Source organism: Schistocerca nitens, chromosome 9 (assembly GCF_023898315.1).
Source record: "Schistocerca nitens isolate TAMUIC-IGC-003100 chromosome 9, iqSchNite1.1, whole genome shotgun sequence".
NCBI classification, from domain to species: Eukaryota; Metazoa; Arthropoda; class Insecta; order Orthoptera; family Acrididae; genus Schistocerca; species Schistocerca nitens.
In genome coordinates, this window is record NC_064622.1 from 367,738,690 (window position 1) to 367,750,880 (window position 12,191).

Sequence of the window (12,191 nt, forward strand, 5' to 3'; positions counted from 1 at the left end):
TGTTGTACTGCTTCAACCCGCTCAGACAAAGGTGACAGGCCTGCTGCTGAAACCAAATATCCCAGGAACTTAACCTCGCGTTTTCCAAACGTGCACTTTGTTTCGTTAATAATTATGCCATACTCTGTCAGACGGCGGAAAAGCTGCCGCAGATGTTCGACATGCTGATATACAGAACCAGAGAATACTAAAATGTCGTCCATATAACAAAATACGAATTGTAATTCTCGAAGCACCTCATGCATGAATCTTTGCCATGTTTGGGCAGCGTTTCTGAGACAAAATGACATAAAATTGTACTCAAACAAACCGAATGGTGTGATAACTGCTGTTTTTTTAATGTCAGATGGAGCCATGGGAATCTGGGAAAATGCTTTGGCGCAATCAATCACACTAAATATTTTGGCATTGCTAATCGTACTGTTAAAATCAGTCACATTGGGAACTGGATAGCGGTCGGGAATTGTACGGGCATTGAGCGCCCTGTAGTCTCCACATACTCTCCATGAATTGTCTTTTTTACGGACCATGTGAATTGGAGATGCCCATGAACTATCAGACCTACTTACAATACCTGTTTTTAGAAGTCTGTCGAACTCAGCTCGCGCCGCGAGCAGCTTCTCTGGAGGCAGACGCCGCAGGCGGAAGGCAACGGGTTGACCTAGTGTCGTGCTGATGTGGCGTTGAGTATTGTGTCTGCATTTCCTGGTTGGGTTGACGGGTTCGGTAAGTGCTGGAAAGTCTTGAAGCAGTTTACGAAAAAGTGATTCCTCCGACAGTGCTCTGATATTGCCTACAGTATACGAATCGTTACGACTGTCGGGTGTCTTCTTGCGTGACGCACGCGTGTGCGCCCCGCTTAGTTGCGGGTACGAAATCGTATCACAATATCCCGACGCGGATGACGCGGTAGAGGAGCCGGAAATCTTCGTGCGGAAAGACACGGGCACATCGCACTGGAACCGACGCGGAAGACGCAGTAGGCAATATCCCTACTGTGGGAACTGTCACCAAACGACGGTTAACCAGGTCGGGCATAAGTCGGTAGTTCCGTAAAAAGTCCGCTCCAATTATAGGACTTGGCACATCAGCAACCACAAAAGTCCATTTTGGATGGAAGTTGGAATTCAGATATAATGCCAACTGTTTCTCACCATTGGTAGATATTCTGGAACTGTTTGCCGCAGTCAGCACATGTTGCGTTGTTGTCGTGAGTATATCACCTCTCTTTCTTGGATAAACACTGACTTCTGAACCTGTGTCAATCAGAAACTTCTCACCTGAAGAGAGGTCCAACACGAACAATCGGTGTGATTGGTTGACTGCAGATACCGTGGCGTTTTCACCTCTTTGAATCACGCTATGACTCGGGCGCCTATGTTGTTGTTGACGAACGTTAGCGCCCTTTAACGCCCGCCTTTTAAGTTTGGGTAGCTGCAGGGTTGAATACATTGACGGGCAGTGTTACCGAAGCGTCTGTGGTACCAGCACCATTGATCTGTCAAATCCTGTTGGATAGCATTTCTTCGTCTTTTCCAACTGCGACTTCGTAGCTGGTGGTGGTGTGAAGTTACTTGCACGTTGAGTTTTGCCACTTGTGCCGCCAGTTGCTGTATGGTGGGTTCGGTCGATGAGCACTGCTGTTGGGAAGTATTATTGCATGTTCATGGCTCACTGACGTCAGATTCCATCATACTACACGTTCTTGGGCCTCTATCCTGGCTGTAGTTGAATTCGGAACACGCAGAAACTTCGGTTAAGGTGTTTGCGATGGTGTCTGCTTTTTTTGCTAAGACTTGCAATGGTAAGTCTGTTTCTGCTGCAATGACGGCACGGATGTTGGCAGGAAGTTTACGAAGCCATATTAGACGTAAAGACTCCTCACGTAGGAGTTCCGGGCCGGCTAATGTACGTAAGGCTTTGAGTACTTGTGACGGAGTCTTGTCGCCCAAATCTTCGTATGCGAAAATTTTTTGTAGTCGCACATCTGGTGACAACGTATAATGCTTATGAGAGCTTCCTTTAGCACAAAGTAATTTTGTTGCGACAAGGTTTCTTCTACTTGCTCTATGACTTCTAAATTTAGATGTGAAACAACTACATTAAATCTGTCATTGTTGTTAGACACCCCACGCTGCCGAAATATCCATTCAGCCTGCGTAAACCAAAGCTGGGGGCGCGTCGGCCAGAACGCGGAAAGCTTAACATTTCCGTGTCGCGCGTAGGTACTCCCATCTTTTGCGTTAACATCTGTCGTTCCGTTTTGTGGCGAATCAAAGGGCGTGGACTGCGATCCTTGGTTGAACAGACTGTAGTCTTCAATCTTGATTCCACTGCCCCATGCTTTTGTCTCTGAATTCATTATTCACGTCGGGGTCACCACTATGGGAGCCTTTATATTTTATGAAGTAACAGCTTTTTCATGAGATGAGAAAACATTTTATTTTCCAAGCACAGATTAAAAACTAACAAGAATAAACAACTCGTAACCAAGCCAACTACGGCAAAGATAAATATCTATCAGCTGCAGCTTTCACCCGCTGTTTTTGGCGCAGTGGAGAAATGACGTCGCCACAACATTAAAGCCAAAGAGATTACTATTCACCTTCCCGTTTATCTAATCTGATAAATGTCCAAATTAAAGTTTAGAATTGACAATCCTCAAAAACAATCTCGTTACGATCTATTCTTGATCCCCGTTTAATAAAGTCCCAATTGTTCTCTAAAGCTGTACGTCCTAAATAACTTCCGAACTAGAACAGACTAGAGACTGGAGTATCGTATTTACAACGTATGGATATTTATACTTTAATAAACACTATCTTTGGTGTCCTAGACCTACGTTCTATGACTATAATATTGATTTTCTTACATATTGGAATAACTAATATTTTAATATTTTCTCCTGTTTTTCCCCCTTCCCATGTTTCTAAAATTTATAATTAAATTTTTCTTTTCTTTTCTTTTGCTTTCTATACTAGATATTTCCCTCTATTTGTTTTTATTATACTTGGGTCATTTTGTGAATTGATATTTTAAGGACGTAGGAGCTAATTTGGGAGCTATTTTTGTTTTTTCAACACCGAGAGGCGCTGTAGGTGTCACACCATTGCGAGGTAATGCCTGAAATTTCCTATCCTCGGCACACTCTTGAGACTGTAGATCTCGGATGTTGAATTCCCCAACGTTTTTCGAAATGGAATATCCCGAGTCTCTTGCTTCAACTACCATTCCGTTTTCAAAGCCTGTTAATTCCTGTCGATTTTGCTATGCTGACATTTTTCTAGCAGTTCCTGTGAAGCCAGTGCTCAAAAAGTTGTTTTAAAGCTCATCGCAACGTCACCAGGAAGGTTATTTTTATTGTTGTGAGATTCCCCAATTTCCTTGCTTATCAGAAATTTGTGCCATTAATTAAAACATAGGCCACGTTAAGGTGCAGTGTCTGTCGACAAATAATGAAATTATTTTGCCTTTATTATAATGACTATAATATAAAATATAAAATTATTTGCCTTTATTACCTGCGACAAGTCTTCTGAGTCATACACTCATCCGCTTCTGAATATGGCCTAAGCACTCCAGTTTTTCAATAGTGCAGTCCTTTCTATAGGACTGATTTTCAACTATATTTTTGAAAGCACTGAACTCCCATCTCGTAAATAATGTGTGTATCTTACTCCATACTTCCGCAAATACCTATTGAAAATGAGTTTCATACCAGCAGCTTCTATCCTGCACTGGAGGCTATATAATTCTTGCTACAATCATTTGCCCATTTTGCCTTCCTCATACTATCCAATCTTTGTTAGTCTGTTTTTACCTCCCAGTGTCTCCCCATCCTCTAATAGTTTGCCTTTATTACCTGCGACAAGTCTTCTGAGTCATACACTCATCCGCTTCTGAATATGGCCTAAGCACTCCAGTTTTTCAATAGTGCAGTCCTTTCTATAGGACTGATTTTCAACTATATTTTTGAAAGCACTGAACTCCCATCTCGTAAATAATGTGTGTATCTTACTCCATACTTCCGCAAATACCTATTGAAAATGAGTTTCATACCAGCAGCTTCTATCCTGCACTGGAGGCTATATAATTCTTGCTACAATCAGCTTTGTGAGCTTCTTGCCATTTTATTTCTTTACCTGCATCATTATATTTAGACATCACTTGTAAGTCTACTATTTCTCCAGTGTTGACACTAATGACTGTTGGCAGTGAGGTAAGACTGGTCTTCATGCAGGAACTGTCACAGAAAACTGCTATATATTTGATATTAGTTGCATCACAATTTTCTTGAATTGTCCCATGGACTGCCAGTTTCATTCAGTCTCCACTTACTTCTACAACTGCATTGAGGGAGTAGTAGTCTCATACTGTCTCCACTTACTTCTGCAACTGCATTGAGGAGAGTGGTGTTCATTGCAATAAATTTTATGGGAGGACCAGGCATGTTCATAATACCACATAAATGGTTTCCACCATCTCGTCCAGTCCCTAAACTCTTAATCCATAAGCGACTCTCATATTCACTTCATACATTCTAATACTGGCCTTCGATGTCTCAGCATCGCAGTTTTGACATAAAACATGCGATGTGCAAACCAAACCTTTTTTCATCATCCACAAAATTCACATTTCCTCCACAAAAATAGCACTTTGAGGCTGTTATAAATGCCTCAGCCACCAATTCCAGATCCAGAATACTGAGAGCCATATTACTCATGATTTGGTTCTTCTGACACAATAGCCTTCCCAAGTTTTAGTTTAGATGCACTTGGAGGCAAGCTAATGTTTGCAGCTGACAGCCCAACTCTAACCTCAATGTCAGGTTTTAGCTTTATTGAAAATATGGTACTAACTATATTTTTTAAATACCTTACTACACCTTCACCATCCAGGCCGCCATGTGCTGTTGCCATTTTTCGGGGCGCACTCAGCCTCGTGATGCCAATTGAGGAGCTACTCGACCGAATAGTAGCGGCTCCGGTCAAAGAAAACCATCGTAACGACCGGGAGAGCGGTGTGCTGACCACACGCCCCTCCTATCCGCATCCTCATCTGAGGATGACACGGCGGTCGGATGGTCCCGATGGGCCACTTGTGGCCTGAAGACGGAGTGCTTTCACACCTAGGTATTGTAAGAAATGGCCAATATATTCAACCTTGCAGAAAGAATGACACAGTTAATACAACTTCACTCAAATTCCACTAAACATCAAAAAACTTAGTTCTTCAAAAAACTAGGTTCGCAGGAGAGCTTCTGTGAAGTTTGGAAGGTAGGAGACGAGGTACTGGCGGAATTAAAGCTGCGAGGACGGGGCGTGAGTCGTGCACAGGTAGCTCAGTTGGTAGAGCACTTGCCTACGAAAGGCAAAGGTCACGAGTTCGAGTCTCGGTCCAGCACACAGTTTTAATCTGCCAGGAAGTTTCATCAAAAAACTTGTTTGCAAAGCTCCACAGCCTTCTATACCACACTGCTTGGACCACAAAACGGCTCCACAGCCTTCTATGCAGCACTGAGTGTTGTATACAAAAGCATCACAGCCTTCTAAATTTATGTATTCCAGGTTCACAGGAAAAATTGAGCAACAAAATTTTTCATCCACTGGGTACATTGAAAAGTAGGCATGACACATTACACTGTTTACAGTTTTAATCTTCTTATGCCACTTGTATATCGAATTTCAAAGTAAAACTTTGGGATGATAATTTCAATTGCACCTACTTCCAAATAAGCAGATAAAAATTTTGTGGTTTTTTCGTGATTTCTGCCACCGTCTCCCGTTAAGGATCCCAGACTGATGAGCATTACTCAGGAAGCGGTCGAACGAGCCTTTTGTGAACCACTTCTTTCGGGGATGAACTGCATTGCCCTAAGACTCCAGCAGCGGCGCCGTGTGTGGGTTGCAGGCAGCTGAGGGGCCGATGTGCGTCGCGGGCGAGGACCGGCGGACGCCGGCGGGGCGCGTGGGCGACTGGTACGCGGGCCGCGGCGTGCTCGTGACCGGCGCCACCGGCTTCCTGGGCAAGGCCACCGTCGAGAAGCTGCTGCGCTCGTGCCCGGGCGTCGGCACCGTCTACCTGCTGGTGCGCCACAAGCGCGGCCTCGACCCGCGCAAGAGGGCCGACGCCTACGCCTCCAGCGTGGTGAGCTACCGCCAGCGAGCTTGAACTACTGCCGCTAGGAAACCTGTACTTCCAAAAACGGCTCTAGTGTCATCCGCTGACTTGTTCTCTCAAAGGCACGTGCGTTTTGTTTCTCTGCGCTAACAAGAGACCATCGTCAACATGACGCTATATTCTAACAAGGGAACCTCCCCAACGCACCCCCCTCAGATTTAGTTATAAGTTGGCACAGTGGATAGGCCTTGAAAAACTGAACACAGATCAATCGAAAAAACAGGAAGAAGTTGTGTGGAACTATGAAAAAAATAAGCAAAATATACAAATTGAGTAGTCCATGAGCAAGATAGGCAACATCAAGGATAATGTGGCCTCAGGAGCGCCGTGGTCCCGTGGTTACCGTTAGTAGCTGCGGAACGAGCTATCCTTGGTTCAAGTCTTCCCTCGAGTGAAAATTTTACTTTCTTTATTTTCGCAAAGTTATGATCTGTCCGTTCGTTCACTGACGTCTCTGTTCACTGTAATAAGTTTAGTGTCTGTGTTTTGCGACCGCACCGCAAAACCGTGCGATTAGTAGACGAAAGGACGTGCCTCTCCAATGGGAACCGAAAACATTTGATCGCAAGGTCATAGGTCAACCGATTTCTCCACAGGAAAACACGTCTGATATATCCTATACGACATTGGTGACGGCATGTGCGTCCCATTACAGGAATATGTCGTCGACCCACCTAAATTGTACACTTGGTGAATGGGTAAAAAGATTCTTCTACCTTTCCCGATTTAGGTTTTCTTGTGGATGTGATAATCACTCCCAATAAAGTGATGAAAACATAAGAGTTTGTCACATAAACTGCAACAAATGAATGCAACAGTTTCACAGTCGCACAGTTTTCCCTGTGCTCTGTGAAAACATGTTTTTACCGTTTTCAAATTTTTCCGTGTGTAGACCGTCAAATCCTGCATATGTCCAAGCAAACCTGAACATGTCCAGGAATTTTAGAGAGCGAAGTTGATTATGTGTGAGTGCCTGAACTTTGATAATTGTCTGAAAATAAAAAAATAAACTTTTCACTCGAGGGAAGTCTTGAACCAAGGTCCGCTCGTTTCGCAGCTGCTCACGCTAACCACGGGAGCACGGCGCTCCTGAGCTCACGCTATCCTTGATGTTGCCTATCTTGCAAATGGACTACTCAGTTTGTATATTTTGCTTATTTTTTTCATAGTTCCACACAACTTCTTCCTGTTTTTTTCGATTGATCTGTGTTCAGTTTTTAAAGGCCTATCCACTGTGCCAACTTATAACTAAATGTGAGGGGGGCGCGATGGAGAGGTTCCCTTGTAATGAAAAAAGCACACTTGCGAAACATCAACCCCAGAAATTTATCCCGCCAGAAAATTTGTGCCATAATTCTGACCAGAATGAAAAACGCTTCTTTCTTAACACAGAGTTAGGGGAAGTAGACAGAATGTCAATCCTAAGGGCCTGGGTTCGACTCCCGGCTGAGTCAGAGATTTTCTCTGCTCAGGGACTGGGTGTTATGTTTTCCTAACCATCATCATTTCATCCCCATCAACGCCCAAGTCAACCAAGTGGCTTCAAATCGAAAGGCTTGCACCCGGCGAATGGTCTACACGACATGAGGCCGGAATCACATGACGCTTCTAGTTAAAATTTTATAACAAGGTAGATAAATACATGTAATTAATGGTCGTCCTGTTGTATTGTGAAAAGCGCATCCGTTGCCACAAATAAGCAACATGCTTCGAAAGACAATAAGAAAAGAAATAGAAACATAGCCGTGCGGTTAGAGGCGCTATGTCACGGATTGCGCGGCCACTCCCGCAGGATGTTCGAGTACTCCCTCGAGCTTGTGTGTGTGTGTGTGCGTGTGTTGTTCTTAGCATAAGTTTGTTTAAGTAGTGTGTAAGTGTAAGTCTAGGGACTGATGACCTCAGCAGTTTGACCCCTTAGGAATTCACACACTTAAAAAAAAAAAGAAAAAAACCCTATACCGGATCAGTCGGCGCTCGAGTCAACAAAAATCTGCATCGGTCGACAAGCGGTGGCGTTCTAATGTCAAAAAATGGTTCAAATGGCTGTGAGCACTATGGGACTTAACTGCTGTGGTCATCAGTCCCCTATAACTTGGAACTACTTAAACCTAACTAACCTAAGGACATCACACGCATTCATGCCCGAGGCAGGATTCGAACCAGCGACCGTAGCGGTCACGCGGCTCCAGACTGTAGCGCCTAGAACCGCACGGCCACTCCGGCCGGCTGTTCTAATGTCAGAATTATAGATGAGCAAAAGTTGGAATCAGAATAAAAATGTCTCCTCTCATAGCACAAAAAATGCGAGTATGTCCTCGGCAGAGTTAGGGATGCAAAAGTAGAAAACTAGACTTTCGACTCATCTGGAAGCTTCAAACACATTTAAATCAAAACATTTTATGTGAACATCCTAACTTTCGACACCTTGTGGATTTACTGCTTATTTTTCTTTGAATACCATCAAATGTAACATAGCTGCTGCAGTCTGAAAGATACGGCAACATATACCTCGCTACTGAACATCTAGACTGCAAGAAACTCGGCATCAGGGTCGCGAGCACACCTTCAGTCGTGCACGCTTTAAGCAGCTTTTGCGCATACGCAACTCACGTGACGTAATTGCCTTATGGGCCAAATCCATGCGGATTTGATAAACAACATGCACGGTTCGTGATGTGCACAACTAACCCTTGTCACTCAGCCAGAAGTTTACATCAGTACCACTAGGTGGTAGCACACTGCAGCAGACTTTTATCGCTGTTCGCTCTGCATAAATCCTGCTAGTTGATTGCACAACCCTTAGATATGCTAATTGACTCATTGTGCCGGCCCCTTGTGGCCGAGCAGTTCTAGGCGCTTCAGTCTGGAAGCGCGCGACTGCTACGATCACAGGTTCGAATCCTGCCTCGGGCACGGATGTATGTGATGTCCTTAGGTTAGTTAGGTTTAAGTAGTTCTAAGTTCTAGGGGACTGATGACCTCAGATGTTAAGTCCCATAGAGCCCACAGCCATTTGGACCATTTTAGCCAATTGACTCACTGTATTGTAGTAAAATTAGATCGGACGTTACTATATGCTAAAGCTGTAGTGACAGTAAACCTATTTCGTGGGTTTCTGAATGAGTTATAGTATATTAAATAATCCATTTGAGGCGCTCAGAGAATCATAAGCACATCACCGTCGATTGGCAGACTGAAGCATTTATTCACGCTTCTGAAATCTGTTGATATTATGGTGTGTCAGGTTTGTCTGTACTGTAGAGCCACACCGTATATACAAAAATTTACGAAAAGCTGTACCATTGTCTTCTCTGGTATTCACTTAAATGTGGGATCGACGGCGGCGTGCTTTTGGATCTTATGAATCTCAGCGCCTCATTTGTAATCTAATCAAGTGACCATGTTAATAGACATTACTGCTTGAGTTTAATTATTTTCACAAACGGCACTTTGTGTTTGGAGTTGGTTATTTGCTGTGCAGGAATCGGATTTCGTTGGTTCAGATGGCTCTGAGCACTATGGGACTCAACATCTGTGGTCATAAGTCCCCTAGAACTTAGAACTACTTAAACCTAACTAACCTAAGGACATCACACACATCCATGCCCGAGGCAGGATTCGAACCTGCGACCGTAGCAGTCGCGCTGTTCCGGACTGAGCGCCTTAACCGCGAGACCACCGCGGCCGGCCCGGATTTCGTGTACAGTGTAAACATGAACTATGTTGAATCTGTTTTAAATGCCAACAGACAATTCAAGTTGTGAGGGCGAGCAGTGAAAATGGTTCAAATGGCTCTGAGCACTATGGGACTTAACATCTGAAATCGTCAGTCCCCTAGAACTTAGAACTACTTAAACCTAACCAACCTAAGGACATCACACACATCCATGCCCGAGGCAGGATTCGAACCTCCGACCGTAGCTGTCGCGCGGTTCCAGACGGAAGCGCCTAGAACCCCTCGGCCACTGCGGCCGACGCGGGTCGTGAGTGGTGCTTCGGTTTATCAGTCAGTAGAGCACTTACCCGCGAAAGGCAAAAGTCCCGAGTTCGAGTGTCGGTCCGGCACACGGCTTTACTCTGTCACGAAGTTTCATATCAGCGCACACTCCACTGCAGAGTGAAAATCTCATCTTGTGAACAGGAAAGTAAATCATCAGGAAAAGTTAGCCGCAAAGGAACTAGGGCCTCGGAGAACAGATCCTGTGATTGAAACAGTGACGGAATCACATAAGCGTGACTACAAGCTGACATTTAAGAAGGAAGCGTACAGTTAGCAGAAGTTCTTGTGTTAATGCAGCGTAAAAATACTGATTTTCAGCCCGGAAATAGGGTAGAGTGTAGAGTAGGGGTATTGTACATTTGTCCGAAAAAAATGGAAAAACACGAGAACTCCCACTTACACAAAAATGCGAAATGGAGGGTTGCTAAAACTTAGGCGTTATTTCGTTGATGTCATAAACTGTACTTAATTATGTACAAAACAACAAAATTGCAGAAAACAATTCTCGCTTTTGCCAGATAAGTTATACATCTTATTATTATTATCATTATTTCTGTTGTGATTATTACTGGCAGCGGCTGTAGTTGCATAGACTTATTGATATGCATGAGTATTTTACAGCAGATGCTATTAATGTCAAACTCGCAAAATTTTTCTGAATCTAAAAATTTGTGAACACCCAGAACATACACTCACGGGCCGCCACTGAGTATTAGTACCCATGTCACGTAATTAAATGCATCATGTCAACTGAAGTAACGACAGTGATGTCGTATAACATGACAAATGCGATCATGTCACGTAAAATGGCATTTGTCACGTGCAATATGACACAACGTGTCATTAAAGTATAGGATGCATTACCCACACTCTGGGATAATTCCTATTATACACTCCTGGAAATTGAAATAAGAACACCGTGAATTCATTGTCCCAGGAAGGGGAAACTTTATTGACACATTCCTGGGGTCAGATACATCACATGATCACACTGACAGAACCACAGGCACATAGACACAGGCAACAGAGCATGCACAATGTCGGCATTAGTACAGTGTATATCCACCTTTCGCAGCAATGCAGGCTGCTATTCTCCCATGGAGACGATCGTAGAGATGCTGGATGTAGTCCTGTGGAACGGCTTGCCATGCCATTTCCACCTGGCGCCTCAGTTGGACCAGCGTTCGTGCTGGACGTGCAGACCGCGTGAGACGACGCTTCATCCAGTGCCAAACATGCTCAATGGGGGACAGATTCGGAGATCTTGCTGGCCAGGGTAGTTGACTTACACCTTCTAGAGCACGTTGGGTGGCACGGGATACATGCGGACGTGCATTGTCCTGTTGGAACAGCAAGTTCCCTTGCCGGTCTAGGAATGGTAGAACGATGGGTTCGATGACGGTTTGGATGTACCGTGCACTATTCAGTGTCCCCTCGACGATCACCAGTGGTGTACGGCCAGTGTAGGAGATCGCTCCCCACACCATGATGCCGGGTGTCGGCCCTGTGTGCCTCGGTCGTATGCAGTCCTGATTGTGGCGCTCACCTGCACGGCGCCAAACACGCATACGACCATCATTGGCACCAAGGCAGAAGCGACTCTCATCGCTGAAGACGACACGTCTCCATTCGTCCCTCCATTCACGCCTGTCGCGACACCACTGGAGGCGGGCTGCACGATGTTGGGGCGTGAGCGGAAGACGGCCTAACGGTGTGCGGGACCGTAGCCCAGCTTCATGGAGACGGTTACGAATGGTCCTCGCTGATACCCCAGGAGCAACAGTGTCCCTAATTTGCTGGGAAGTGGCGGTGCGGTCCCCTACGGCACTGCGTAGGATCCTACGGTCTTGGCGTGCATCCGTGCGTCGCTGCGGTCCGGTCCCAGGTCGACGAGCATGTGCACCTTCCGCCGACCACTGGCGACAACATCGATGTACTGTGGAGACCTCACGCCCCACGTGTTGAGCAATTCGGCGGTACGTCCACCCGGCCAACCGCATGCCCACTATAC

At 45.1% G+C, this 12,191-nt stretch overlaps 1 protein-coding gene across 2 annotated transcripts in view; it reads left to right on the forward strand.

Annotated features, from left to right (window-relative positions):
- LOC126203313 (fatty acyl-CoA reductase 1-like) overlaps nt 1-12,191 on the forward strand; it is a 278,046-nt gene that overhangs the window by 194,905 nt on the left and 70,950 nt on the right. For both annotated transcript variants that reach the window (XM_049937580.1, XM_049937579.1), the window contains one exon: nt 5,911-6,147. In XM_049937580.1, coding sequence (XP_049793537.1) covers nt 5,926-6,147 — 222 coding nt within the window. In that variant the 5' untranslated portion in view covers nt 5,911-5,925. The remainder of the gene's footprint in view (nt 1-5,910; nt 6,148-12,191) is intronic.